Source organism: Arachis stenosperma, chromosome 3 (assembly GCF_014773155.1).
Source record: "Arachis stenosperma cultivar V10309 chromosome 3, arast.V10309.gnm1.PFL2, whole genome shotgun sequence".
In the NCBI taxonomy this organism is placed as follows: domain Eukaryota; kingdom Viridiplantae; phylum Streptophyta; class Magnoliopsida; order Fabales; family Fabaceae; genus Arachis; species Arachis stenosperma.
In genome coordinates, this window is record NC_080379.1 from 13560178 (window position 1) to 13586345 (window position 26168).

At 28.0% G+C, this 26168-nt stretch overlaps 2 protein-coding genes across 2 annotated transcripts; both read right to left on the reverse strand.

The window, feature by feature from the left end:
• Positions 1-5676: 5676 nt before the first annotated feature.
• LOC130969540 (probable WRKY transcription factor 31) lies at positions 5677-8606 on the reverse strand. Its single transcript, XM_057895305.1, has 5 exons — positions 8002-8606; positions 7846-7923; positions 7361-7768; positions 6981-7094; positions 5677-6521 (listed from the first exon to the last, which is right to left on the reverse strand). The coding sequence occupies exons 1-5, from the start codon at positions 8320-8322 to the stop codon at positions 5865-5867; spliced, it is 1578 nt and encodes a 525-aa protein (XP_057751288.1). The 5' UTR covers positions 8323-8606; the 3' UTR covers positions 5677-5864.
• Positions 8607-19356: 10750 nt separating this feature from the next.
• Positions 19357-22722, reverse strand: LOC130965953 (uncharacterized). The gene is made up of 5 exons (XM_057890709.1): positions 22498-22722; positions 22127-22269; positions 21887-22016; positions 20701-20892; positions 19357-19748 (listed from the first exon to the last, which is right to left on the reverse strand). Exons 1-5 carry the CDS (start codon positions 22642-22644, stop codon positions 19539-19541), a joined length of 822 nt encoding a protein of 273 aa, XP_057746692.1. The 5' UTR covers positions 22645-22722; the 3' UTR covers positions 19357-19538.
• Between the last annotated feature and the right edge of the window lie 3446 nt (positions 22723-26168).

A 26168-nucleotide genomic window follows, 5' to 3' on the forward strand; every position in this document is an offset into this window, starting at 1 on the left:
TAACTGTTATTTAATCTGTAACTTCATTGGTGAGAGGCACACACACATCTTTGCACACAACTACATTAAGGTGGAAATCACCTACACCAGATTTAGTGGCAGACGAGAGACGGTAATTTTGGAGTCATCTTCGGAGGTTGAGCAGACTTTGCTAGTCTGTATTTGGCAAATACGTTGAAAAGGATAAAAGTGCGTTTAAGTTTTTTGAAGGCTATTTTTTTATGTTTGACAACTTTTTTTTCCTCTGAACGTAGACGTAATTTTGTATCCTAAGAGTGGGTTCACTGCAAATAAGAAATTATAGCTTTTACGTATTTAGGTTTATTATTGGTTTTAATAGTTTTTTCTATAATTTTTTTATCATTTTTAATACTTTCTTTTATATTTTGATTTTTTATTTTTTAATTAAATTTTTTATTATAATTTTGTTATAATATGAATTATTAATTTTATTAAAAATAATAAAGTAAATAAAAAACTAATCATACATAATAATGAAGTCATAAGTAATAAAATTTTACCGTTCAAAATAACACTAAATAAAAAATGCTAAGAGTACTAAAAAAATTATAGAATATTTTTTTATTTGACATTGTAAAATTTATTATTATAATTATTGTTCACTCTTTATTATTCTAATTTGTTATAATATGTATTATTGTTCTTATTAAAAATAATAAATTAAATAAAAAATTAACTATAAATAATAATAAAAATATAATTAGTAAAAAACTAGAACTCAAAACAGTAAACAAAATAATATTATTGAGAGTACTTATAAAGAATACTAAAATATATTATTTTATATGTTATTTTTATTTTAATAAATAAATATTCATTTTTATTTTAAAAAATTGTCTATTTTTATATATTATTTTTAATTTAATAAATAAATATTAATTTTATTATAATAATAAAAAATTATAACATACTAAAATAGAATATTATAAAAAATATTATAGAAAAAATATATTGAAAGAAGTATAAAAAGATTAAATATATTAAAAAAATAATATTATAATTTAATATTATATTTTTTTAGTAATTAACTAATTATCTATCTAAAAGTGATTTTAACTAATATTATTTAAATAATATTTATTTTATAAAAATCAATTTTAGTATAGAATTATCAAATATAAATCATGTTGTCACAGATTCACTTCTGCCCAAAATTAATTCTATAAAATCATCTTCATTTAAACTCCATTTTAACAAAAGCTAATTCAAATACGCACTAAATTATCTTCTAACGACTTTTAATTATTAATTTTTTCTAAAATTTGGTGTACATAAATTTCTACTATATATAAATATATAATAATTAATTTAGTAATTTATTTTTATATATATAGTATTTTTATTTAAAAAAATTCTTTTAAAATGAGAAGAATTATAAAATGTAAAGTAAGTAATTAATTACGGTTAAATTTATAATTTTTATCATATATGAATCAAATTATCTTAATTTAAAAATAATTAATTTTTACTTTTTTATTTATCTAATTTTTGAGAATATGGGTTTATTTTTTTTTTGGTTTCCCACGGTATCCCCCAACCCAGCAGGTCAAGGACTAATCCGCCGCGGTACTGAGCTCCATTTAATGGGTTTATATTACAATATTTTTAGGTGGGCTGTGGGTGCAGGCCATTTGGCCAAATCCAACAAAAAAACCCACCAAAACCCCTTTTTCAACAAAAAAAAACCGAACACAAAATTGTAAGTTCAATCAGACCATCTCATATACCGATTCACAATTATATTTAATGTTGGGTCAAATCTGTCCCGGAACAATCTATACCCTACATCAAAAATCTTTTGTGTACGTGCTTTAAGGACCATATTATACTTTCTCTATCAAAAACATTCTAAACGCAAAATAAAATATTTATACTTTTAAAAAATACAAAATCTCTTCAAAAAAATTTATCAAATTAAACTTATATCTCATCGGTGTATGCTTATATTAATTAAATCCACTAAATAAGTAAAAACAACAACTTGATGTTTATATTAAAATCTTCACTTATTTACCCAAATAATAATAATAATAATAATAATAATAATAATAATAATAATAACAAAAACAACAACCGCAAAACCTTCACCTCATATTTTTGGGATGAATTATTCAACATTTTTTTCCAAATGAAAGTATCTTTTCATATCCGAGTAGAAGATGGAGATAATCAAGAAAGAGGGAAATCCAAGTAGTAGTTGATGCAGAAATTTTGAGATGGGATCCAAAATAAGTAGCATGGAGATTTAGAAGTATTTAGAGAAAACACAAACAGACAAAATTGAACATGACACCTTCTTTGTGAGTATGTCTTCCTTTCTCCTCTCACAAAATCATAGTAACCATACGCTTCAAAGTTGTGACATATCTTCATCAACTACTCAATTTCAGACCCTTTTCTTTCTTTCTTTCTTTATTTTCTTTTTCCTCATTGCCACTATGTACACGCAACTGCCTGCGTGCTATCTCCCTTCTTTAATCTTCTTTCTTTGTTCTTTTCTCTTCTGGATTATCTTTCTATTAGCATAACAAAATTATAAAGGAAATCAATAAAATTAATTAAAATGGTTATAAAATGATATTAGTGTGGATGTCATCATGGAGCATTATCATGCATAATAGAATATAGAGTATTATTATACATAATGAAATATATGGAACATTATCAATTAATAAAACATAAATTTTCATAATATATTTCTATTAATTAATAAGTGAATTAGGTAAATAATATTCTAATATTATTTAATTCAAAATCTTCGTCTATAAATATATTCTAAAAAAATTATAAATTTATATTATTCTAACTCTTGTGTTAAATTATTGTGTATTATTTTTGTGTAATAAAAAATTTATTCTCATAAATTATCAAGTATTATTTATAAGAATATCATCAAGAACACTTCTATATTCTCATATATAAATCTCTACTCTTATTTATCTATTTTTATCATATTTTTACCACAAAAATCATATATATAATAAAAAATTTAACTGAAAAGTTAATTTTTTCAACAAATATAAATTAATTCTTTTAATTTTAAATTCTAAATTCTAATAAATCTTAAATTTTAAATTTTAAATTTTAAATCATAAATTCTACCTCTAAATTTTAAATTCTCTAAAATAAAAATTTTAAAAAATAATTTTACAATAGAAATTGATTGATATTAGCACGTTATAATTGGTTCTAGTTAATTTTTCATAATAAAATAAGAAAAATACTACTTGTACAACAAAATTTAGTCTTTGATTAGTCTTTAATATTATTTAATTATTTTTTAATTAAAATATATTTTTATTTTTTAAATACACATTTATAGTTAAGATTAATTTAAATTTTAAAAACTAAAATTTTTCTAACTTCCTACCCACTTCATAGTTATTGTTTTCTTTTTTTACATTCCTTCTCTCTCTGTGTAACATGATTTTCTTTCTTCTATCTCATTCTCCACTTCTTTCTTGTAGTGGCTCGTAATTTCTTTTTCAATTGTAACACATCTAAAATTATTAATTTATACCGAAAATATTTTTGAAACATATTCAAAATCATAAATTTAAAATTTAAATTTAAACATTAAAAAACAATTATAACACATCTAAAATTATGAAGTGATACACAAAATATTTCTAAAACACATCCAAAATCATAAATAAAAAATTTAAACTCTTGCAGTTGTCGTAATTGCAGATATAACCGTGTTGACAATTTGAGGATTGTAATTTTTCAAGTTGTTCTTCGACCTAAACCATTCTCCAATGCAAATTAGGATATTGTACATGGCATGCAAAATCAATGTGATTGAATAACTAAACAGATACATACAGTTAACTATGAATCACTTTCTCTTAAACACATCCAAAATATTTGAGGTCCACTTCCGACAAAGAAGGATCGACGAGGAGTAGGACGAAGCGAGGCTGCGGACTGAGCGGCGAGGAGGAAGGCGATGCCAAGGACGAGTGAGGTGGACGACGGCATTGTAGAGGAATGGCGAATCGGAAGAACGGCGCTGGGGATGACTCGGCAGCGCCGAGGAGGACAGAGGTGCAGATGAATAATCACACGGACGAATTAAAATATTTAATTTTACTGAATTTATATTTTTGGAAGTGTATTTAAATGATAATTTGTTAATAATTAAAAATAATAAAACTAAAACAGAAATTTTAAATTTTAAATTTTAGTTTTATTTAGTTTGTATTTTAGATGTGTATTCAATTTTAAAAAGACACTAAATCTATTTAAATGTATTTATTTTATTTTATTTTTTGAGAAAATTCTACTCTCCTCCTCCTACGAGATGCTAAAATGACACTCCCTCCCCTCTATTTTATAAATGTACATTTCCATCCCTTCTAACTTTTAAAAAAGAGAAAAATATTCTACTCCCCTCCCTTGGGAGATGCTAAAATGACACTCCCCTCCCCTTTATTTTATAAATATACATTTCCTCCCTTCTAACTTTTAAAAAAACCTCCTCTTTAATCCATTTTAAATTTTTTGTGTTAACGAATGTTAACTTTATCCATTTTTTAAGAAAAAATAAATTATTTTTTAAAAAAATCCATTAACAAAAACTTTATTTTTTATCATTAAATTTTGCTTACCAAAATATCCTTTAATAAATTTTTTTATTAATTAAATTATATTTTAACCAAAATATTTTCAAAAAAAATTAATAATTAAATTATTTTTTTCTAAGATACTTACTTTTCAATAATTTTTTAATTATTAAATTGTGATTTTACTAAAATTTTTGTTAATAATTATTTTTATATTTACTATAAATTTTTTGATATCAATATATATTATTTTAACATTAAATAAAAAAATCTTACCACTGTTAATATGTATAACAATTAATATATATTGATATTAAAAAATAATCTTACTAAAATGTTTTATTTAATGTTAAAATAATATATATAAATATCAAAAAATTAATAATAAAATATAAAAAATTGTTAATGAAAATTTTGATAAAATTATAATTTAATAATTAAAAAATTATTGAAGGGTATTTTAGAAAAAATAATATAATTATTAAATTTTTTTTGTTAAAATATAATTTAATCAATAAAAGAATAATTTATTAAAGAATATTTTGATAAGAAAAATTTAATGATAACATATAAAAGTTTTGTTAATGGGTATTTTTTTTTAAAATAATTTTTTTCTTAAAAAATGGATAAAATTAGCATTAGTTAACACAAAAAGTTTAAAATGGATTAAAGAAGAGGTTTTTAAAAGTTAGAAGGGAGGGAGATGTACATTTATAAAATAGAGGGGAGGAGAATGTCATTTTAGCATCTTGCAGGAGAGTGGAGTAAAATTTTCTCTAAATTTTAAATTATTGTAATAAAAAACTGAATGTTTTACGATTTTTAAAGGATATGTAGTTGAATTGATGAAATAATAAACAAGCATCAAAATCCATTAACATATATATATAATCACCCTACAATAAATAAATAAACAAAATGGGAAACTAACGAGGTCACTTCTGTGTATGAACTTTTCATTCGATTTGCTATACAAATTTAATTAATTATTTGAGCATACAAACTGAATAAATAATATCGAACCTCTCCTAACCAAATCAAAAATTAAAATTATTTAAGAAAAAAAGATCAGAAAAGAATCTCTGTCTAATTGTCAAATAGTAATATATAGTTTAATCTTTAATGCCCTAAACAAGTTCCTCAAATAAATGAGAATAAAAAATAATAAAAAAAACGGTGCGGTCATAAATAACCAACCAAATTAGAATAAAATAAAAAATAAAAAAATCTTTTTAAAAGGGATCAACTAATAATTATTGGTTCCACCATTGCTAATAACTAGCTATTGTTGTTGAGTGTGCCATTGCCATTGTCATTGGTATTGCTAATGTTGTTTTGTTGAGTAGGAGCAGCAGCACTAATAAAGGAGCTAAGAGCTGATACCAAAGCAGCAGTGAAGTTTGGATCAGATGCAATTGCAGCACCAACTGTATCAACAAGATTATTACTACTACTACTACTATTACTATGATCTTTATTATTATTATTAGGCATTTGTAGACCACAAAACTTTGATTGGTTATTGCTATTATTATGACTACTATTACCACCAAATATCTGGAAGGGTATTTGTGGAATTGTACTAGGCCTTATTGGGAACTGAAAAGGGTTGTTGTTGTTGTTGGGGGAGTCATCATGAGTTAGGTCCAATGTGATAGTTGGGAATGGTGCTGAAGCTGAGATTGTTGCCATGGTTGAAGTAGCAGCTGATGATGATGATGAAGAAGATGGAAGAAGTGTTGTTGCTAAGAAGTTTGTTGCATTGTTGATTAGGGTGGTGTTGTCATTGGTTGACATTGATGAACCAGAAAGAAGCATTGTTGCGGCTGAGGAAGTTGTTTGCGCCATAGCCATTGCTGCCGGTGGCAAAGGGTGGTTGTGCTTCCCTTCATATGTTGTCACTAACACTGTTCTGTCCTCTGCACACCTTTGCACCTGTTTTTGTTTTATGGTACCAAATATATATTTTTTCATTTATTGTTATGGAATAAAAATAAATGAATACTAAAGTAAGAATTAGACTTTATTATATAGTAATAATAATAATAATAATAAACGTCGTCAAATCACTCTATACATACAAAATAAGTCACATTAATATTTTATTATAAAAATTAAAGAAAGTAAAAACCCTATTTGCTTGATAAAAATCCTTTAATAATATTAGAACTTTTTCTTCAATGATCTTGTTCATATATATATAGCCAAAAGTTTTTTAATATGGAAGGATATAATAAATAATTAGAGCAGGTAATATCTATAAACAATTCATGGATCAGCTCCTAATAAATTGTATCGGAAACTAATCATCCATTTAATTTTTTCTTAGTAACTTTGAACTGACCTAAATAATGCGAAGATAGAGATTATGAGAGATGATATATATATACATACCTGTTTCCTAACTGGACAACCGGAAGCCATGGTGCAACGATAATAAGCTCGAGGGCATGGGTTTCCTTTAGCCATCTTCTGTCCATACTTTCGCCATTGACACCCATCAGTTATCTGACACAATTAACATGTTTTCCATTAGCCTCCAGAAAAGGACAAACACACAAACGGTACTGGTTTATATCATATATTGTTTTTTAATAGAGTTTAATTAATTTTAATAAAGGCACTTTTATACTATGTGATCTAATTATGTGATTAATTAATTCATTTCTTTTAGAATAAATTAGATATTTAGGTCTTTAAATAATTTTGTATTAAATTTATTATTTGTATTTTAAAAAATATAAAATAAATAAAAAGAAAGATGAGAAATATACCATAGGTGCCTCTGATCTCGCTCTAACAGAAACTCTAGCTTTCCTCATAGTGGCCTCGTGAGCTTGGTCAAGATTATGTTTTGCTGGACTACTTTTGTTTGCTTCTTCTTCCCTCCTCGGGCTTTCTTCTCTTTTCATTCTCTTCTTCTCTCCATCACCACTACTATTCCCTGATGGTGATTTTGATCTTGATCTTGATGATGAACAATTCTGCGAATTTGTTGCTAAGCCAAGATCCATAAACTGCCTTGGAACCAATACTCTTTCATCATCACTGCTCTTGTTCATCAGATTCATGTGGTGCATCTGAAGCGCACTGTAATGACTGTTTGCCTCATCAATCATCTCCCTTATCCTCTCATTTTCCTCCTTCACTCGCTCTATCTCCGCTTCAATTACACCTACCTCCTATTCAACAAAATTATATTATTTAATTGAACAGTACTGTAATATATGAACAATTTCTTTCATTTCATTTAATTTACCTCATTTTTAGTTCTTCTGTCTTGCAAATTTACGTGATCGTCCTCCGTAGTGCTGGTAGTGAGAAGATTCAGACCAGTCTATGATTAAAACACATCGTTCATGAGTTAGTTAAAGCAATTTATAATCAAAAGAATGCAATGAGTGGCCGAACTCACGTTTACTTTGAATTCCAAGGAATGACGATGATTGTCATCGTGGTCGGCGGCAGGAAAAGAAGAAGAGGCGACAAGGTTGTCGTCGTTGTGAGTGACGAAGAAGTCTAACTCTTGTCTCGTGTTGTGGTGATGATCGTGATTGGAAGAACAAGAACTAATAAGGTTGACTTGTTGAAAAGAGGCGGTTTCATGATCCGTGTTGAGGTTCATATTCCACTTGTGTTCAGGAAAAGAGTTGAGAATAACAGGGCTATTACTGCGAAGGAAGAACCTCCGGATCGGATCGGAGGAATCCATGGAGAGTCCAGCATCTCCTCCCATGGCGAGAAAGAGAGAGAGAGAGAGAGAGAGAGAGAGGGGAAGAGTGTGTATGCAATGTTTGTGTTTATAGAGAGTAAATGAGACAATGGACTCGGCATGAAAAGAGGGCAACTAAGACTTAGCTAGCTTGACAAAGATGAATCATGGACCAAAAAAGTGTGCTAGTAAACATGTATATGTATGTGAAGTGTCCTTTATGCCCCTAGCTACCCTTGAATATTTTCAACACAAATCTCTTCTTTCTCTTTTCTCTTTACTCTCCTTTTTCCCATTTTTTTCTCCTTGTTCAAAGGTAAGCTTTTAGTCCTTCAATTTGACATGTAATGTATGAATAATGTGTATCCACGTCTAGCTTTTTTATACATTTATAAATTCACTCTTATTTTGTTGGCCATTATCACAAGTTTTGTTGAGTGTTTTACGTAATCAATTGTATTTTGATTTGGTCTATGCAGCTTCCTAACACTTTTTTTCTATTTTAGGTGTATGTGACATTCATTTTCTCTCCATATATTATCAAATTAAATATAGAAAATAAATCCGAATAATTTCCATCAGCAGATAATTGAGCCATTACAGCGTTGAATTGAAATGGTCGACTGGTTCAGTTCAGCAATCAAATCTTTTAAGAAATATATACATATGACATATTTATTAATTTATTAATTTATTAAATTAACTCTAATTCTTTACTTTCATTTTTAATATTGGTGTAGGGTTGAATGAAGGTGTGGTCGAAATCTTATAACAATAATAATAATAAAACGCATGTTATTATGGTGTTTATAGTTACAGTGATTAGGGTAGTTAGTTAACTTAATAAGATTTACAAATATTTTAAAGTTTTTAGTTTTTAATCATATTTGGTAATTTAAAAATAAAAAAATGTTAAAAAATAAATCGAAAACTTGTTGGATATATATAATTATAAAAACTTCTTTAGAATTTAGAAGCTTCCAAATGATAGATTCTTGTTTCCTAGGGCATCAATTATGCAGCACTTGCATTGTTTTCATAGGATATAAGATACCAATAAATAAATATATATATATTAATGTTATCCTACCCATTCTAAAATAACATGTAAGCTATCTTCTCTCATGTGTCATATTTTAATGTTTATTTATTTTAAATTTTTAGTAAAATTTATTGGATGACTAATTTATCTAATAAAATAAAAAATAAGAAATTGATTTCGAGTCATTAAAATTTGTTAAAAATTTAACAAAATATTTGAAAAATAATGTTATGTATTACTCTTTTATTTTTCACACAAAATCCCTAATTTCTAACAAAAATTAAATAAAAATTCAGACCTTCATAAAAAATAATTGTAAACTAGCTATATTAATTTTTAAAAAACAAGATGTAAAGTATTTTAATTTTTTCTTTTTTTTCATATAATTCAAAACCAAATTGTATAGAATAAAATTTCAAATTTAAAAATCTATTTGACACGATAGATTTTTTAAATTTAAAATTTTTAATACTAATTTTTTTGGTGACTATTTTTAATACTAATTTGTGTTTTTATTTTTAATTTGTCACATCAATATTTTAGTTTAAAATTTAGTTAATATAAGAAAATTTTTAAATTAATATTTTAATAAATATATAACAAATGTATTAAAATAAACATTAAATTAGAATGTGACGCATCAAATAAGGTAACTTACATATTATTTTAGAGAAAATAAGGTAGCATTCACTATATATATAAATTAGTTATACGTAAATTTTTTTAATAGATCTAATATTAATAGATAATTTAGATATATATATAGAAATATTATATTAATAATATTTTTATAATTTAAGTATAAATACGGTACTTCAAGAGTACTCTCATGTATATTTTTATTAAAATAAAAAATTTTGTATTTTAATTTATTAAGTTCGTAAATTATGTTTTTTAAGATAAAAAATATTTAATATAATTTTATATAAAAAATTGTATATATATGTATATATATATATATATATATATATATATATATATATATATATATATTCATAACTAATAAAAAAACAGGTTAAATTTTCTATCTTTAATTATTGGTATTTCCTTGACCTAATTGTATAATTTTTCTAAAGAATTAAAATGTCAATTTTTTTTCAAATAATTGAAACTAAGCATTTATTTTTCTCCAATGATATACCATACACACTTTAAGCTGGTCAAATTCCTTTGTTTACAATATAAATAAATAATTTTACTTTATTCTATAATTTAACTAAATAAAAAGACATTGATGCCTTTTGATATGTCACCACCGCCGCTATTATTGGCCAGGCACCTCAGTCTTCTAAATGAGTGAATGAATGGACGGTTTTTTTTTTATTATTTTAATATATCAAGAATTAATCTGTTCTAAAACTAAATTTTATTTAAAAATTTATTATTATTTAATAAATTATTAAAAATATAAAATTTAAATTATTAATATTTATTTAAATAGAAGAATAAATTAATTATTTAATAAAATTAATTATAAATAATGGACGGTTCTGACATAATCCAGCCACTTTGTAGGTCCTATGACCTTCCCAACAGTTGACTTCTGGGGTTTTGGGTCTTTGACACTTTGATTGCAAACCCTGTCTCCTGCTTGAACAAGATGATGGTTTCACCATGTTGAACCAAATTTATATTTATAGTATAATAATATTATATTATTAATAAATATTATCATTTTAAATTAGTATTTAATCAATAATAATTTATATTTATATTTATAAAAATTTATATATATAAAATACATTATTTATATTTATATTTATTAATTTTTATACATATAAATTAATATAATTTATATTTTTATTTATCAAAATTTGTATATATAAATTAATAAAATTTATTTATTAGAACTAATTTAATATTTATACTTCGACTAACTTTTAAAATTTTATAGTTTATGTATAATATATATATTGTTTAATTTATTTTTAAATTTTAATTTATATTTTATATTTTAATATATATTTTATATAAATAATTATATTTTAGCACATGTTTTATATAAATAATTAATTTAGTTTAACACGATTGTTTGAATACGTGTAACATACAATAATTTGTCAAAAGACTTATATTTGCATAGAGTTATATATTCAATATTCAAATCCTAAGATTTCTGATAAAATTAGCACTACCTCTGTTAGTTGAGTTATGTTTATTGGTAAAAGTTTTGTCAGACTGATATTTATTGTTGCGTAAATAAAGGATTCAAAATTCTTATAGTTTCATATTAATGATGTGTTCAAATCCAATACTTCTTATTAAATTACAATGATGTTTGAAAAATAATAGAAAGTCAGTTTAAATAGCTTAAATTAAAATTAATAAATATTAAATAAAATAATTTAGTATTTATTTAAATATTATTAAGTTGATAAAAAAAATTTTAATAAAAAAATATATTTTTTATTTTTTAACATGTTTGTAAATTTTTAATAATAAAATTAAAAATACTAAAAAAATTAAAAAAATTAAAAAAAAAATTTTTACATAATAAATAAATAAATAAATATATTTATATTATTATAATCAAACATAATAAATAAATAAATAAATTTTTTTATATAAAATATCTAAATATAAAATTAATTTTACTATTTTAAAATACTTTTTTAAAAAAATAACTCAAAAATAATTTTTTTCTTAAAAACTCACTCAAGATACGCACTATCTGTTATAACTGCAGTAACATTTCCTTCTTTTCTTTTTCTTTTTCTTTTTTTTTTTTCCCTTCGTGATTTGCTGTAATCGTGGTGTTCAAGCAAATTTTTATTCTCTCTACTTTCTTGTGTTTTCTGTTCTGCGTTGACCGTCTTTCTGTTTTCTTCTTTACTCCATTCCCCGCTCTTCGCAGATTAAGTATCTAATAAACAAATCACAGACCACAAAAACGTTACAACCCCAATCTATCATCCATATATATTTCTCATTTTGTTAGGGGAAAAGAAGAATATTTCTACTTTTTTTTATTAAAAAAGAATTCTGATTTTGATAATTAATCAACGAGTTTCAGGACATTTATTGTTAATATATAAGAAGAAAATGAAACTATTTTTTGCTAAATTGGATCAATTTGTTAAAAATAGAAGATTTCTGAAGAGATTTGTTTTGTTTCTAGAATACATGATAAGTCGTGGGGCTAATTTTTTTTAGAAATGAAAAAAAATTATGTGTAATTCAGTATCATATTTATTTGGTGTATTTTTTTATATAAATTTAAAATTTTTTATTTTAATTTATATAATAAATCGGAGGATTAGATTTTCATAGTGCATAAATTGGATAGTCCGATTTGTGGTGAGATAATTTTTTTCGCTTTTAAACAAATCGGATTTTTCAACACTAACATGTAAATCTGACCCCAGATTTATATTTTTAAAAAATATATATTAAAAATTACAAATCTAACTCTTAAATTTGTGACATTAAAAAAAAATTAAATTCACAAATCTGACTCTCAAATTTATGACCATTCAGTCACCAAAAAAAAAAATTATGACCATTCATACAAAAAAATATACACATTAACTCTTCATATTATTTAAAAACACTACCAAAATCTCCATAATAAAAATAAAAAGTGAAGTCTTAGCTGCTTGAGTAAATTCATTTAAATTAATTGTATTATTAATAACCATCGAACATTTTTGTTTTAAGTTAAAGAAAATATTCATTATATTCATCAACTTGATGTTGAGATCTTCCATTCATCAGTAACGTAGTAGATGACGATGATGATAACGAAGATAATAAATGTAAATCAATGGATGTATGATGTATCATTGGTTGAATTGTTTGACTCAATAATAATTGAATAAATATATAAAATTATAATAAAAATAAAAATTTAGAGAATAAAATAAAACAAAACAAAATAATGTAAATCATAATTTACAATTTAAAATTTTCTAAAATCATAATGAACAAATTTAAAAGATATAGAATAATAAATATATATATAACATAGTAGAAAATTAAAAATTTTCAATAAAATATGTTTTAATTTGTTTTCTTTCAATAATAAAGTACTTACTATTATCCAAACAAGGAAATAAAAAATTCAAGTGATTTGTGATAAGATGCAGAATAATTGAAATTTTTATTATAAATTAATTGAATATGAATTAATATTATTATTGAAAAAGTAAAAATACAATTGTTTGGTTAGCTGAGTGGTTATCCAACTCTCAAGGCATTGCTAGTTCTAATGTCCTTGGCTTGATTCTCACCATGACACCATGTGCAAATTTTAGATTATATTTTCAATATATATATACATAATGTTACATTTTTTTTTTTCATTCATTTAAAACTGCTCATTACATCATAAACCATTAAAAGAATGCATGTATTGTATACCCGTCCAATATAATATTTTTTTTTATATACTTTTGTAATGGAGAAAGAATCAAAGAAAGAAGGTACACATTGTGGGAAATCTTAAAGTAGCTTGTATGATGTTTTGATCTGCATGGAAAGTTGTAGGTCTATAGAAGAAAAAACGTGATTCAATTAATCAGTCATGTTCCTTTTTCTACTTTATTAGTCATTGGAGTTTAGAAGACGCTAGCCACTTCTTGCCGTCTTAACTCCTTATATCTATAGCTATAATATTAATTAATTAACTGTTATATCATTTAGGTCTTCGTTGATTTCTACAGAATAATAATTTCTTTCGACATAATCATGCTTTCTATTTTCCTGCTATATAACAAGCTAAGCATAATCATGACTTCGTTGATCTCTTTTTGGAGATATCATGTATTCATGCTCTTTTAGTTAGTTTTACTAACTTCATTTCCAATCTCTAACCTATCTATCCCGGCACATTGATTATGTGTGTATATCATATCTAACACTGGATTTCAAATATAGAAAGTAATCAAATTTATATACAGAACATGTTCTCAAATATTCAAGGGTGCCAGCCTACAAATGGCACCCAAGGCGCCATGAGAACTATAGTTTGAAATTGTCAGAATTTAGGGAGACCCCTGACAATTCACACCTTAAAAGGGATCTGTAAATCCTACTCCTCCGAGATTGTGTTTATAAGTGAAACAAAGAACCAATCTCGACAGGTGGAAGCAAAATTTCGGATATACGGCTACGAAAACGGGCATATTGATAACCCGGCAGGAGGACTTGTGCTAGCTTGGAAGGACAGCATCAGTGTTCAAATTATTAGCAGTGGAGAATTCTTTGTGGCAGCTGAAATTAAGGAAGTCGGAAGCAGTGAGGTATGGGCATTCATTGGTGTCCATTTGAGTTGTTTGGAACAAATTCGATCCTTAAAGTTTGAGGAGCTTACAACAATAAGCCAACACCTGGAAGAAAAAGTGGTAATAGCAGGCGATTTTAATGCTATAACAAGTCAAGCGGAAAAGGAGGGTGGAGGCCAAAAATCAGCAACCACCATTGCAACATTCACTAATTTTATTGACAGTAACGAATTAGTGGATATTGAAATGGTGGGGCACCCTTTCACGTGGACAAATCGAAGATAAGGAGAGGATTTGGTGAAAGAGAGGCTTGACCGTTATTTAGTTGGGATGGAATGGAAGTTGAAGTCTCCGAATGCAGTGGTGCACAGGCTCGGATCATGCTCCACTTTTGATGGAAACCGAACCTCAATCCTGGCATAGTAAAAGGCGGTTTAAATACCAGGAACGTTGGTGTGGAGAAGAGGATGTCAAGAGAATTGTCAGTGAAGTGTGGAGAATGGAAGTTGTAGGCTCAGCTATGTTCTCCTTGGCCCAAAAGTTGAAAGTTTGTAGACATAGACTAGTTCAATGGCAGAAAACTCACAAAGCAAGCTCTCGAAAAGAAATTGAAGACCTTCAAGCTAAACTAGAGGAATTGCGGGTGGCTGGAATCAATGGGGGAGAGGAGGTTACCAGTTTGGAGAAGAAGTTGGAGCTGGCATATTTGAAAGAAGAGAGCTATTGGCGAGAAAAATCTAGAGTCAAGTGACTAAAAGAAGGAGATCAGAATACTAGATTCTTTCACCAGAAATTTCAATCAAGGATGCGAAGGAACATAATTTAGAGATTAGTGGGGAGGGACAATGAGATTGCATCGAAACCGGAGGATATTGCAAAGATAGCTGAAGACTACTTTTGCGATATTTTTACTTCTTCTTATTCGGCTGATCCGAATCCATACTTAGAGGATTTGGAGCCAAAGGTTACAGCTTCCATGAACCGTAGGCTCCAAAGGCCAGTAACTATAGACGAGGTCAAAAGAGCTACATTTAGTGTTCACGCTCAGAGTGCTCCTGGTGATGACGGGTTTACAGCTAAGTTTTTTCACTTTTTCTGGGATATAGTTGGAGGTGACATTTTTAAGGCAGTAAGAAGTTTCTTTCACAGTGGCAGAATTCTAAAAAGTTTCAATCATACTCAAATTTGTTTGATTTCAAAGGTGCCAGATGCCAATGACATGACTCAGGTACGACCGATCAGCTTGTCTTCAGTTATGTATAAAATTATTTCTAAAGTTATGGTGCATCGATTACAAAGTATTATGAATAAAATTATAAGCCCAAATCAGAGTGCGTTTCTCAAAGGTAGACTCATTTCAGATAATATCCTAATTGCCCACGAATGTATGTACTATTTGAAAAATAAGAGAAGTGGGGCAGAGCATGAGATGACTATTAAACTAGACATGAGCAAGGCTTATGATAGGGTCGAATGGCATTTTTTATGGTATATTATGGATAAGCTGGGCTTTGATGCTAAATGGATTAACTGGACTAAGGAATTGGTAACGACTGTTTCTTACTCTGTCGTTGTGGAAGGTCAACCTTTTGGCTATTTTAGGCCAAATAGGGGCATCCGACAGGGTGACCCCCTATCTCCATATCTCTTTCTTTTTTGTGCAGAACGGCTTTCCTTCTTGCTACACAAGGCAGAGCAAAACAGATTAATTCAAGGAGTTCAAGTTAATCGGAGATGCCAAACAGTTAATCACCTTTTGTTTGCTGATGATTCAATCCTTTTTTGCAAGAGCGCACCTAATACAAGCCAAAGTATTCTAGAATTGCTAGAGATCTATGAAGGTTTCAGTGGGCAAAAAGTCAATCTGAATAAGTCAGCTATCTTTTTTAGTCACAACACACCTCAAAACACAAGACTAGCAATTGCTCAGACACTAAATATTGAACATATCGGAGCACAAGACAAATACCTGGGACTGCCCTCTATAGTTCAAAAATCAAAGAAAGCAACCTTTGGAGCTATCAAGGATAAAGTTCAGAAGAGGATTATGGGTTGGAAAAGAAGTCTATTGTCATCAGGTGGTAGGCACATGTTATTGAGAGCGGTGGGGAGGCGATTCCTATTCATACACTCTCTTGTTTCAAGCTCCCGGACACGCTATTAACTGAGATTCATAGCATGCTCTCGCAATTTTAGTGGGGTCAAAAAGGCGCAGAATGAAGAATGGTTTGGATTAAATGGGACACAATGACGAGACCGAAGAAAGATGGAGGGCTGGGGATCAAGGACCTAAGGGCGCAAAATTTGGCTTTATTGGAAAAACAATATTGGCGTCTAATGAAATACCCTAATTCTACTCTATCAAGAATGCTCAAAGCTAAATATTTCAGATATACAGATTTCCTACATGCAGAGATAGGAAGCGTACTGTCGTGGGGCTGGAGAAGTGTTCTTGAAGGGCGCAAGGTGATCGAGAAAGGCTTGTTATGGAAAATAGGCTCTGGCACTAATGTTCGCATCTTCCATGACCCCTGGCTCCCACCACCAGTGCCCTTTAATGTCCCTCAAAATGCACTCACAATCCCGCCAGATCTGCAAGTGTATTACGTTAGTGCGTTACTAAATCCTTATAGAAGCTGGAATAGAAATCTGATTGAGTCGATTTTTTCAGTTGATATATGTAATAAAATTTTTTCAATCAAACCAACAGAGGAGGAGGATGAAGTTAATTGGTGCTGGACAAAATCTGGTATATATGAAGTTGGGTCAGGTTACAAAATTGCTTATGGATTCTTTCATTCTCCTACTTCATTGAGGCCCCAGAACATACACAACAGAGTCTGGAATAGCATTTGGGAGTTGAAATTACCACATAAAATTAAGATTTTTCTATGGAAAAGTCTTCATGAAAAACTTCTAGTGTTGCAACAAGTCCACAGCCGGTTCGCATCCACTCCTGCCACTTGTCCAAGATGCATGTTGAAGGCTAAATCAATTTCTCATGCTTTGTTCCAATGCCCCCTATCTTCAATAATATGGAGACTAAGCTTAATAACCCTTAACCTATGGATGAGAGAAGAAGAGACATTTTTCAATCGGTGGCAACGAGTCTTATCCTAGGCAGCGGCTCAATTAGATGGTAGACAAAAGACCCTCCTCATAGCGGCGCTGTGTTGGAGCACTTGGAAAGCGAGGAATCGGTGTGTTTTTGAGAAGGTAATAAGCCCGGCACCAGAGATAGTGAAAGAAGCCAGCAATTTAGTGCGTGAACTCGTGAACCATACCTAATAAATGCTGCTAATTTTCTTTACTCTTACTTTACTCTTTTTTAAAATCTTAGTCTTTCAGTCACAGTTGGTAATAAATGGAAATACCCAATTCTTTTGTACTTCCTTATGGAAACACTTTTATTTTATATTAATAAAACAACATTTATCTTTGAGAAAAAAAAAAGGTATGTAAGTTATAACCTAACCCACCGTGTATATCACTTTCAGACCTACTAAATTTATGTTTAGCTTTTTTACTTATATAAACTCAAAAATTTAACTAATTATCTCTACCCTAAATCCAATATTATTCATATTTATGTCTAATTTTTAACTCACAATGCGTTTTAGCTTTTTAATTAGTATAAAGTAAATATGATTGAAATCTTGAAATATTATGTTTTTCAGGAAGTATATATATCTTGAGACGCTGCAAAGAGTTGAAAAACATCATTTTTAATCATCTTTGTAATATGATATACCATTAATTACACGTGTTTAATACCTTCTCTCCTTGTTCAAACACTAATTGAACTTGCCATCCTAAAACCTAAAAAAAAAAGCTTGGCATTACTTTATTCCAATAAAATAATGTATAAAATAAGAATTTTACTAATAAGCGTTTTAAAGAATTTTATAGAAAATGTTTTTTTATGCACTTATTAATATTGTTGGAAACTTTAATATATATATATATATATATATATATATATATATATTACTTTTGTATTCTTGATTAGGTGTCGGACAAATAAAAAAATTGGAAACTTGGAAAGTGGTTTAACAATGTTTGATATTTATTCAATTATATGGTCTATTAGCTAATTTTAAATGTCATGAAGCACCTATTTGCAAAAAAATAAAAGTTATGTCGGGGGACTCTTTGCAATATATTACACATCCTCGTGGAATGCTTTGCCTACTACCTAATTCAAGCTTGTATGGGTTTATCAATTCCTTTGGTGGTGGTGCAACAGAGAAGACAAGACTAACCAATCTGCCCCAATGAGCCACCAAATACAAGTCTACCTCCAAAATCTTCGGTTCAAAGTCAACTTTAAATCCTAAATACTAAATACTAATCTCCAGTACGGAAAGAACAAAATTCGTTCTATAATTTAATTTGGTCTTATGTATATATTAGTTGACTAATTTAATAGTATGTTAAAAGGCTTACTTGATAATTTGAAAATCTACATAGTACACATGATATTTTATTAGAGCGAAACCATGAAACGCATCAATGTATATGTATATTCCATGTTTACTCTCCAAATAAAATTTTACATTCTCAAAATCTTTGGAACTCAGGACAAGAAATTCTATGGAAATTCGAGGAAAACAGCTACCATCTAATTTAAGAAATGACAACGATTTTCATTTTACATTTGTTTTTAATTTTTTTTAAAAGTGTCTTTTCAATTAATTCAATGACTATTAATCACTATGTCTATGTGCAACCCAACCACATTATGATCAAATAGACTTTATCTTAGTCAAAGAAACACATATTTTACGCATTAACTAACTACAAGAAAACCACAACCATTTTATGATTATTCCTAAGCCAAATTTCACAACAGATGCATCCACTCATATCAGGAAACACCCCACAAGAGTAACAAGTATCATAGTCACTCACAGCTTATAGTCCTTACTATATTACTAGAGATAGTATAGCATTATAACATAAGTAAGAAGCTGAATTCAGCTTGACAAGTACCTAGTCATCCACGACTCAAAGCGAGACCAGGCCAACTGAACTGCACCTTCATCTTGATCAGGCAACCCCATGCTCTTCCTCCTCTCAACTCCCTCCGGTGACCTGTTCATGAAAGCATGGCTGTTTCCGGGGTATATGTGTACCTCGTGTGGAACTCCAGATGCTTTCAGCTTCTCCTCCAAGGCCTTGGCAGCCTGAGTAGACACAAACAATGCAAAAACAATAAATTGAACAACTTTACCCTGTTACATCAAGTGTCCTATCCTATCTCCCCTTCCTCACATAAACTATTTTAGGTGGATGAAACAACTTCGCTGGCAATTAAATACTGGAAAATACTTGAAAATGCACTGTGCATTGGTGACAAACAGCAGAAATGATTCAACAGTTAGTTACGGAGATTTTTTTTTTTACATTGTCTACCAATAATTTGTTTCCCTTTGTTTGGTTTGGGGGGTAAAAATGGAGTGGAAATTTTCAGGAATGAGCTCCATGAGTAATTTTACTATCAAAATCATCTATAAAAAGTTTAATGCCATTTTTACCTGGCCCAAATAAAACGTGAGTTAAATGTACATGGAATGGTCCAGTTTGACCCATAGACTTCTCAAATTTTTCTTTCAGTTGATGTTTTCAAGTGTAATCTTTTACAATTCAACATCTTCTCTCCCATGTTTTCTCTTGACAACATCAATTGAAAGAAAAAATAGAGAGAATCCATTTCCATCACAATTTGGTCCGTTTGGGGGAAATTTTACTCACATAAAAAGAATGTTGACAATGTAATCACTTGATGCACCAAGTGAATATGAAAATACAGGATTATAATTTATTTTTGTTTCTCTTACTATTGGTCTCATTGAAAATAAGATAGAATTTTCAAACACTGGGCAAATGAATGAAAAAGAGAAATGAAACTAGTGACCCTTCCACTATTATCCCTTTTTTCCTTACTTCCCTACCAAGGTCTGAGAAAGCATACAATGATTCACTTCTCATTGGAGAAAAGATTTATCAAAAAGTAATTTAAACAAAAGTGAAGATTGCTCTTAATGGAAACACTTGGTATTCAAAATATGAATAATCTGAGCACCATGCAAGTGATTAAAAAGAGCAAAAATTTGTATTTTAGACACATTCTCATACCGTGACATCTGAGAAGCCAACAAAATTATCAAGCTCTCCGAAGTGAGCCTGAATAGGAGCCTTGGCTTTTGCGGGATCTGCAAGATCAGAAGAAGGAACTCCATAGAAAGCTACAACAGCATCAACCCCTGGAACCAACACAGAGCTGGCAATTGAGAGAGCACCCCCCATACAGTATCCGGTCACACCAACCTGTTGTGGGAAAAGATAAATTCACATTCTCTTGGTCCATCATTTATTCATAATTTAAGCAAAATGATATTGATTTTTTTTTTTTGTTTGGCAGTTAACTGTTACTACTTCAATGACAACCAAATATTTTATCACTAGTTTGAATTAGCTACATAAATCAAATGACAAATGTAGTTACTTTCAAACTATCAACGAACATCTATTTCTATAAATATCATGACAGTACAACATAAGAGCTCTTCAGACATACTAACGTTAATTGTAAAATGATAAAATGTCGGCAAAATAGTACTAGTTTGGATTAGCTTTTTTGAGTGAAAAGATTACTTTTCTTAAAAAATAAAGTACTTTTATTCAATTTAAAACCTATTTGGATACATCTTTTAAAAAAAGTACTTTTATTTAAAAAAAAAAAAGCAAATTATTTGCTTTTTCTAAAAGCTAACAATACCTTGCTTTTAAAAAAAGTAGAAGCAAAAGACGTTTTTAATACTTGAAAACTCTTTTTAAAAAGCCTATCCAAATGTAAAAATAATTTTTTTTCTGTTAAAAAAAAGATCTTTTTTGAAAAAATAAAAAACATAAGTACCTTTTTCAAAAGCCAATCCAAACTGACCCATAATCTACACCTAATAAGATGAATCCATTATCAAGGTCACAATATGAACATTTCTTCAAATATAAATGAAACAAAGATGATCTCCAAGGAGCATATGTCTTCATTGGCTAACCATTTATGACTCACTATATTTAAATTAAAAAAAGAACTAGAAGTAACCAACATGGAGATTCATTAGTACATCGCAATTTTGAGCAGCAACCAGCATTCAGTGCTACACATCCTAAGTAAAAGATTCAAACTAATTTACTTCAAATCATAAAGCTAAGGCTAATTTATGCTTTTGTAGGTTCAAGTCAACTAGGGAATGATCATAAAATTACAATATTCAAAAACTAGTGAAGAAATTAACATAACAAATTAACGGTTACAAACCTTGTTTGAACCATTTGCTTTAAGCCAGTTAACCGAGGCCTCTATATCCTTTACAGCGCCCTGCCAATCGAGCCCATCCATCAAATGCTGGGCTTCCGCGACATCAAGACCAACCTTTCCTCTATACAGACTGGAAAATGGAAGCAATTTCAATTTTCATCACTCATCATCAGTTATCCAATTGAAGATTATAGTATCATACAACGGATAAAGAATTCAGATCAGCAAATCTTATCTTACTCTGGAATAAGAGCTTTAAATCCAGGACCTAGCTGAGAAATCTTGACAGCATGATTCTTGATTTCAAAATCCACTCCCCACCACTCCTGAAGAACAACAATTCCAGGAGCATCTTCTTTGCCAACAACGTATGCATCAAATGTCTAATAATTGAAAACAGATACCGCATATTAGGAACCTAGAATTTGCTTAGAACAGGTGCATAGCATACACAGAGTAGTATTGCATTCGAAACCCTAGAATTTGCTTAGAAAGATTTACAAAGTGGATGTACACAATAAAACAAAGACTCCGAGTGGGAGTGCAAGTGAAGAATCCAGAACTGAAAACCTGGAAAATGAATGAGAAAGGGAGAGGGAAAGAAGACTAACAGTGTTGTCCCTTTGGATGGTGATTTTGTTGAAAGACGGAGCAGAGTGAGCCATTGAGCGAACCGAGAAGCGCGAAGAGAAGGGTGAAACCCTGCGAAATGTAGAGAACAATCTGGAACTAGATGATGCTCTCACAATACCCAGCATTCCTTCCCCACTCACTACACTCAACCACGCAACCCTACTCGCTATACTCTCTCTTTTTTTTCTTTTTTTCTTTTTTTTCTAGAGTCTTCTAAAGTCAACTATACACGAGCAAAACTAAAAATTCAAGTACAATTATTTCGATATAAAATTAATAATCAATAATTATTATATTATTTAATAGATTTAATTAAATTATTATTTAAAAATTTTGACTATTAATTTTATATAGAAATAATTATATATAAATTTTAACTTTTTTTTCAACGAAAAAATGAATGTACAAATAATTTTTAATTTAATTTTTAAATAAGTTAAGTATTAAAAATAAACTTTCTTAGGTAATAAAATAAAAACTTGAGAAGACAACTAAATATATTCTCTTTTTTTGTATATTTATAAAAATAAGTTATGTTCGGAAGATATTAGAACCGTTAAAACAGATTAAATTTTTTGGATTAAATAGTTTAAATGAATTTATCTCTGAAAATGAGATGTTTAATAAGTTTAATTCGACCAATAAAGTTAGGGCTGTATAAACGCTCTTGTTTATTTATTTAACTTTTTTCCGGAATTTATTTGATTTTTTTAAATAATAATAAATTCAATTTCTAGTACAAATTCATCCAAGTATCATGATCCATCCCTCGGCCACAAGTTTATAAAACTATCAATTCAACGTATCTTTTAAAAATTATATAATATTTAATTTTTTATTATAATAATTAAAAAAAATAAAATAAACACATTTAAATAAATTTAATGTCTTTTTAAAATTGAGAACACATCTAAAATACAAATTAAATAAAATTAAAAATTAAAAATTAAATTTTATATTTTTATTTTATTATTTTTAATTATTAACATATTATCATTTAAATACACTTCCAAAAATACAAATTCAATAAAATTAAAGATTTTAATTCGTCCGTGTGATTATTCGTCTGCACCGCCGTCTTTCTCGATGCTGCCGCGTCATCCCAGCGTTGTTCTTCTACTTCGTCGTTCCTTTGCAATGCCGTCGTCCACCTCGTTTGTCCTTGGCATCGCCTTCCTCCTTGCCGCTCAGTGCTTCGTTCTACTCCTCGTCGCGTTAGTCTTCATAGCGTCACTAATCCTTCTTCGTCGGAAGTGGACCTCAGGTATTTTGAATGTGTTTAAGAAAAAGTGATTCATAGTTAACCGTATGTATATATCTGTTTAGTTATTCAATCACATTGATTTTGCATGTCATATATAACATCCTAATTTGCATTGGAGAATGATTTAGGTAGAAGAACAACTTAAAGAATCACAATCCTCAAATTGTCAACATTGTTATATCTGTAATTACGGCCACTGCAAGAGTTTAAATTTTTTTATTTATGATTTTGAATGTGTTTTAGAAATATTTTGTGTGTTACTTCATAATTTTAGATGTGTTACAATTATTTTTAATGTTTAAATTTAAATTTTAGATTTATAATTTTAGATGTATTTCAAAAACATTTTTTGTATAAGTTAATAATTTTAGATGTGTTATAATTGAAAAAGAAATTTCAGCCACTATAAGAAAGAAGCGGAGAACGGGATAGAAAAATAGAAGAAAGAAGAAAATCGTGTTACAGAAGATAAGGAACGTAAAAGAAGGAAACAATAACTAACTATGAAATGAGTAGGAAGTTAGAGAAATTTTAATTTTTAAAATTTAAATTAATCTTAATTATAAATGTGTATCTAAAAAATAGGAATATATTTTAATTAAAAAATAATTAAATAATATTAAAAGTTAACCAAAAATTAAATTTTGTTGTACAAGTAGCAATTTTCTAAAGTTATAATACAACTCATCCTATTGCTTATTTATAATCTACTTGTCATAAAAAATAATTTTATATCAATTTTTGTCTCATAAATAATAAATAGGGACTTCAAGTTTATTCTCTTTTCTCTTAAGAGAAATTAAGTTTAATTTTTATTGTATCCACTTAATTGATTAATTAATTAAAATACTTAAAATTAATATAATTATTATTATTTTAATAATATTATTAAAATTTATAAATTCAAAAATAATTTACTATTAAAAAGATATTACTATTCAAAAAAAATTAATAACTTTATAAATAACAATAATACACAATATATAATTCGAGATTAAATTAATTTATAAAATTATTTAATATAAAAAATATATAGTTAAACTCTATAGTTGACAATTAACATTGTGAAATTGGCATATGTGCTCAATCAAGTCCTCTTTCAATTATTAACACGGCTGCTTATTCTAAAGTTGGACATTTCTTTGGAGTAGTATTGTGCAAAATCTTTCTCTCCCAGTTGAGGTTATGATAACTCATTTTCGACATTATCATACTCTAAGAGTCCGTTTGGAAAGTAGCAAAAGCTATTTTTTTTTTACTTTTGGATTATGAAAAATTATATTACGCGTGTTTGGTACCATTATTGAGAAACGCTTTTAACTTCCCAAGAAGTTAATTAAAAGCTTTAGAAAAAGTAAAAAAAAAAATATATGACTTCTTCCTTCTTATAAGTTATTTTATCACGCCCATTAAAAAAATTTGACTTCAAAATAAAAGAGATCATTGTGCTACTTTCATTCTTGGCTTTGTAAAAACTGTTTTCTATTTTTGCTAGAAATATTGGTCCTCCACCAACATTTTCATGCAATATTCATCTGCTAGAAGTACTAGTCTTGCTAGAAGTACTGCTAGAAGTACTGTCCTTTTACCATTTTTTTTCAATAGAGTCATTCTCTTATTTTGCAATATTTCTCTACTTTTTTATGTATCTCTTTATGTAGGAAATGTTTGTTTAAATTTTTTTATATATTATTCTTCAACAAATTCATGAAAGTGGCAAGTCCGGAAGAAAATTTAAAGCTGATTGAAATGAACAAAATACTATTATATTCATGAAAATATGTAAAGAATAGATAGTGGCTCGAAATAGACCTAAAATACATTTTAACAAAGTTGGTTAGGTAAATTTAAAAACAAAGTTCTTGAAAGAGATTGGTTTAAATTATTAGTATAAACAATTTAAAACAAGTGTAATAAGGTTATATAAAATCAACATTCAATATTAAAAGGTATTTATTATCATCGTTATTTTAATATCTATTTTCATTGTGTAAAAAAATGTATTTTTTGAGTCATTTATTCAAACGCTACAACTTTAAAATAAGTACTTTTGTAACTAAAAATTCAAATACAAAATAACTTATTCATAATTTGTTATCAATAAAAGTCCTTATATTTTAAACTTTTTTTCAAAAGAACTTATTTAAGAAGTTTATTCAAACTGGCCTAAGTCTTGAGCAAAATTTTTTGCATAAGTGTTTCTTTCATCCTCAACAATCATATTATACAATAGAGTAATCTACCATAAAAGTTGAAAACGCTGACATATCTACCCATAGAAGACGAAAATTACCATTTGTACCCATAAAAAATGACTTTTGCAAGCAAAATTATCCAAACCCTAAAAAATTTAATGAAATTTCCAAACTATCCTTCTCTCTATCA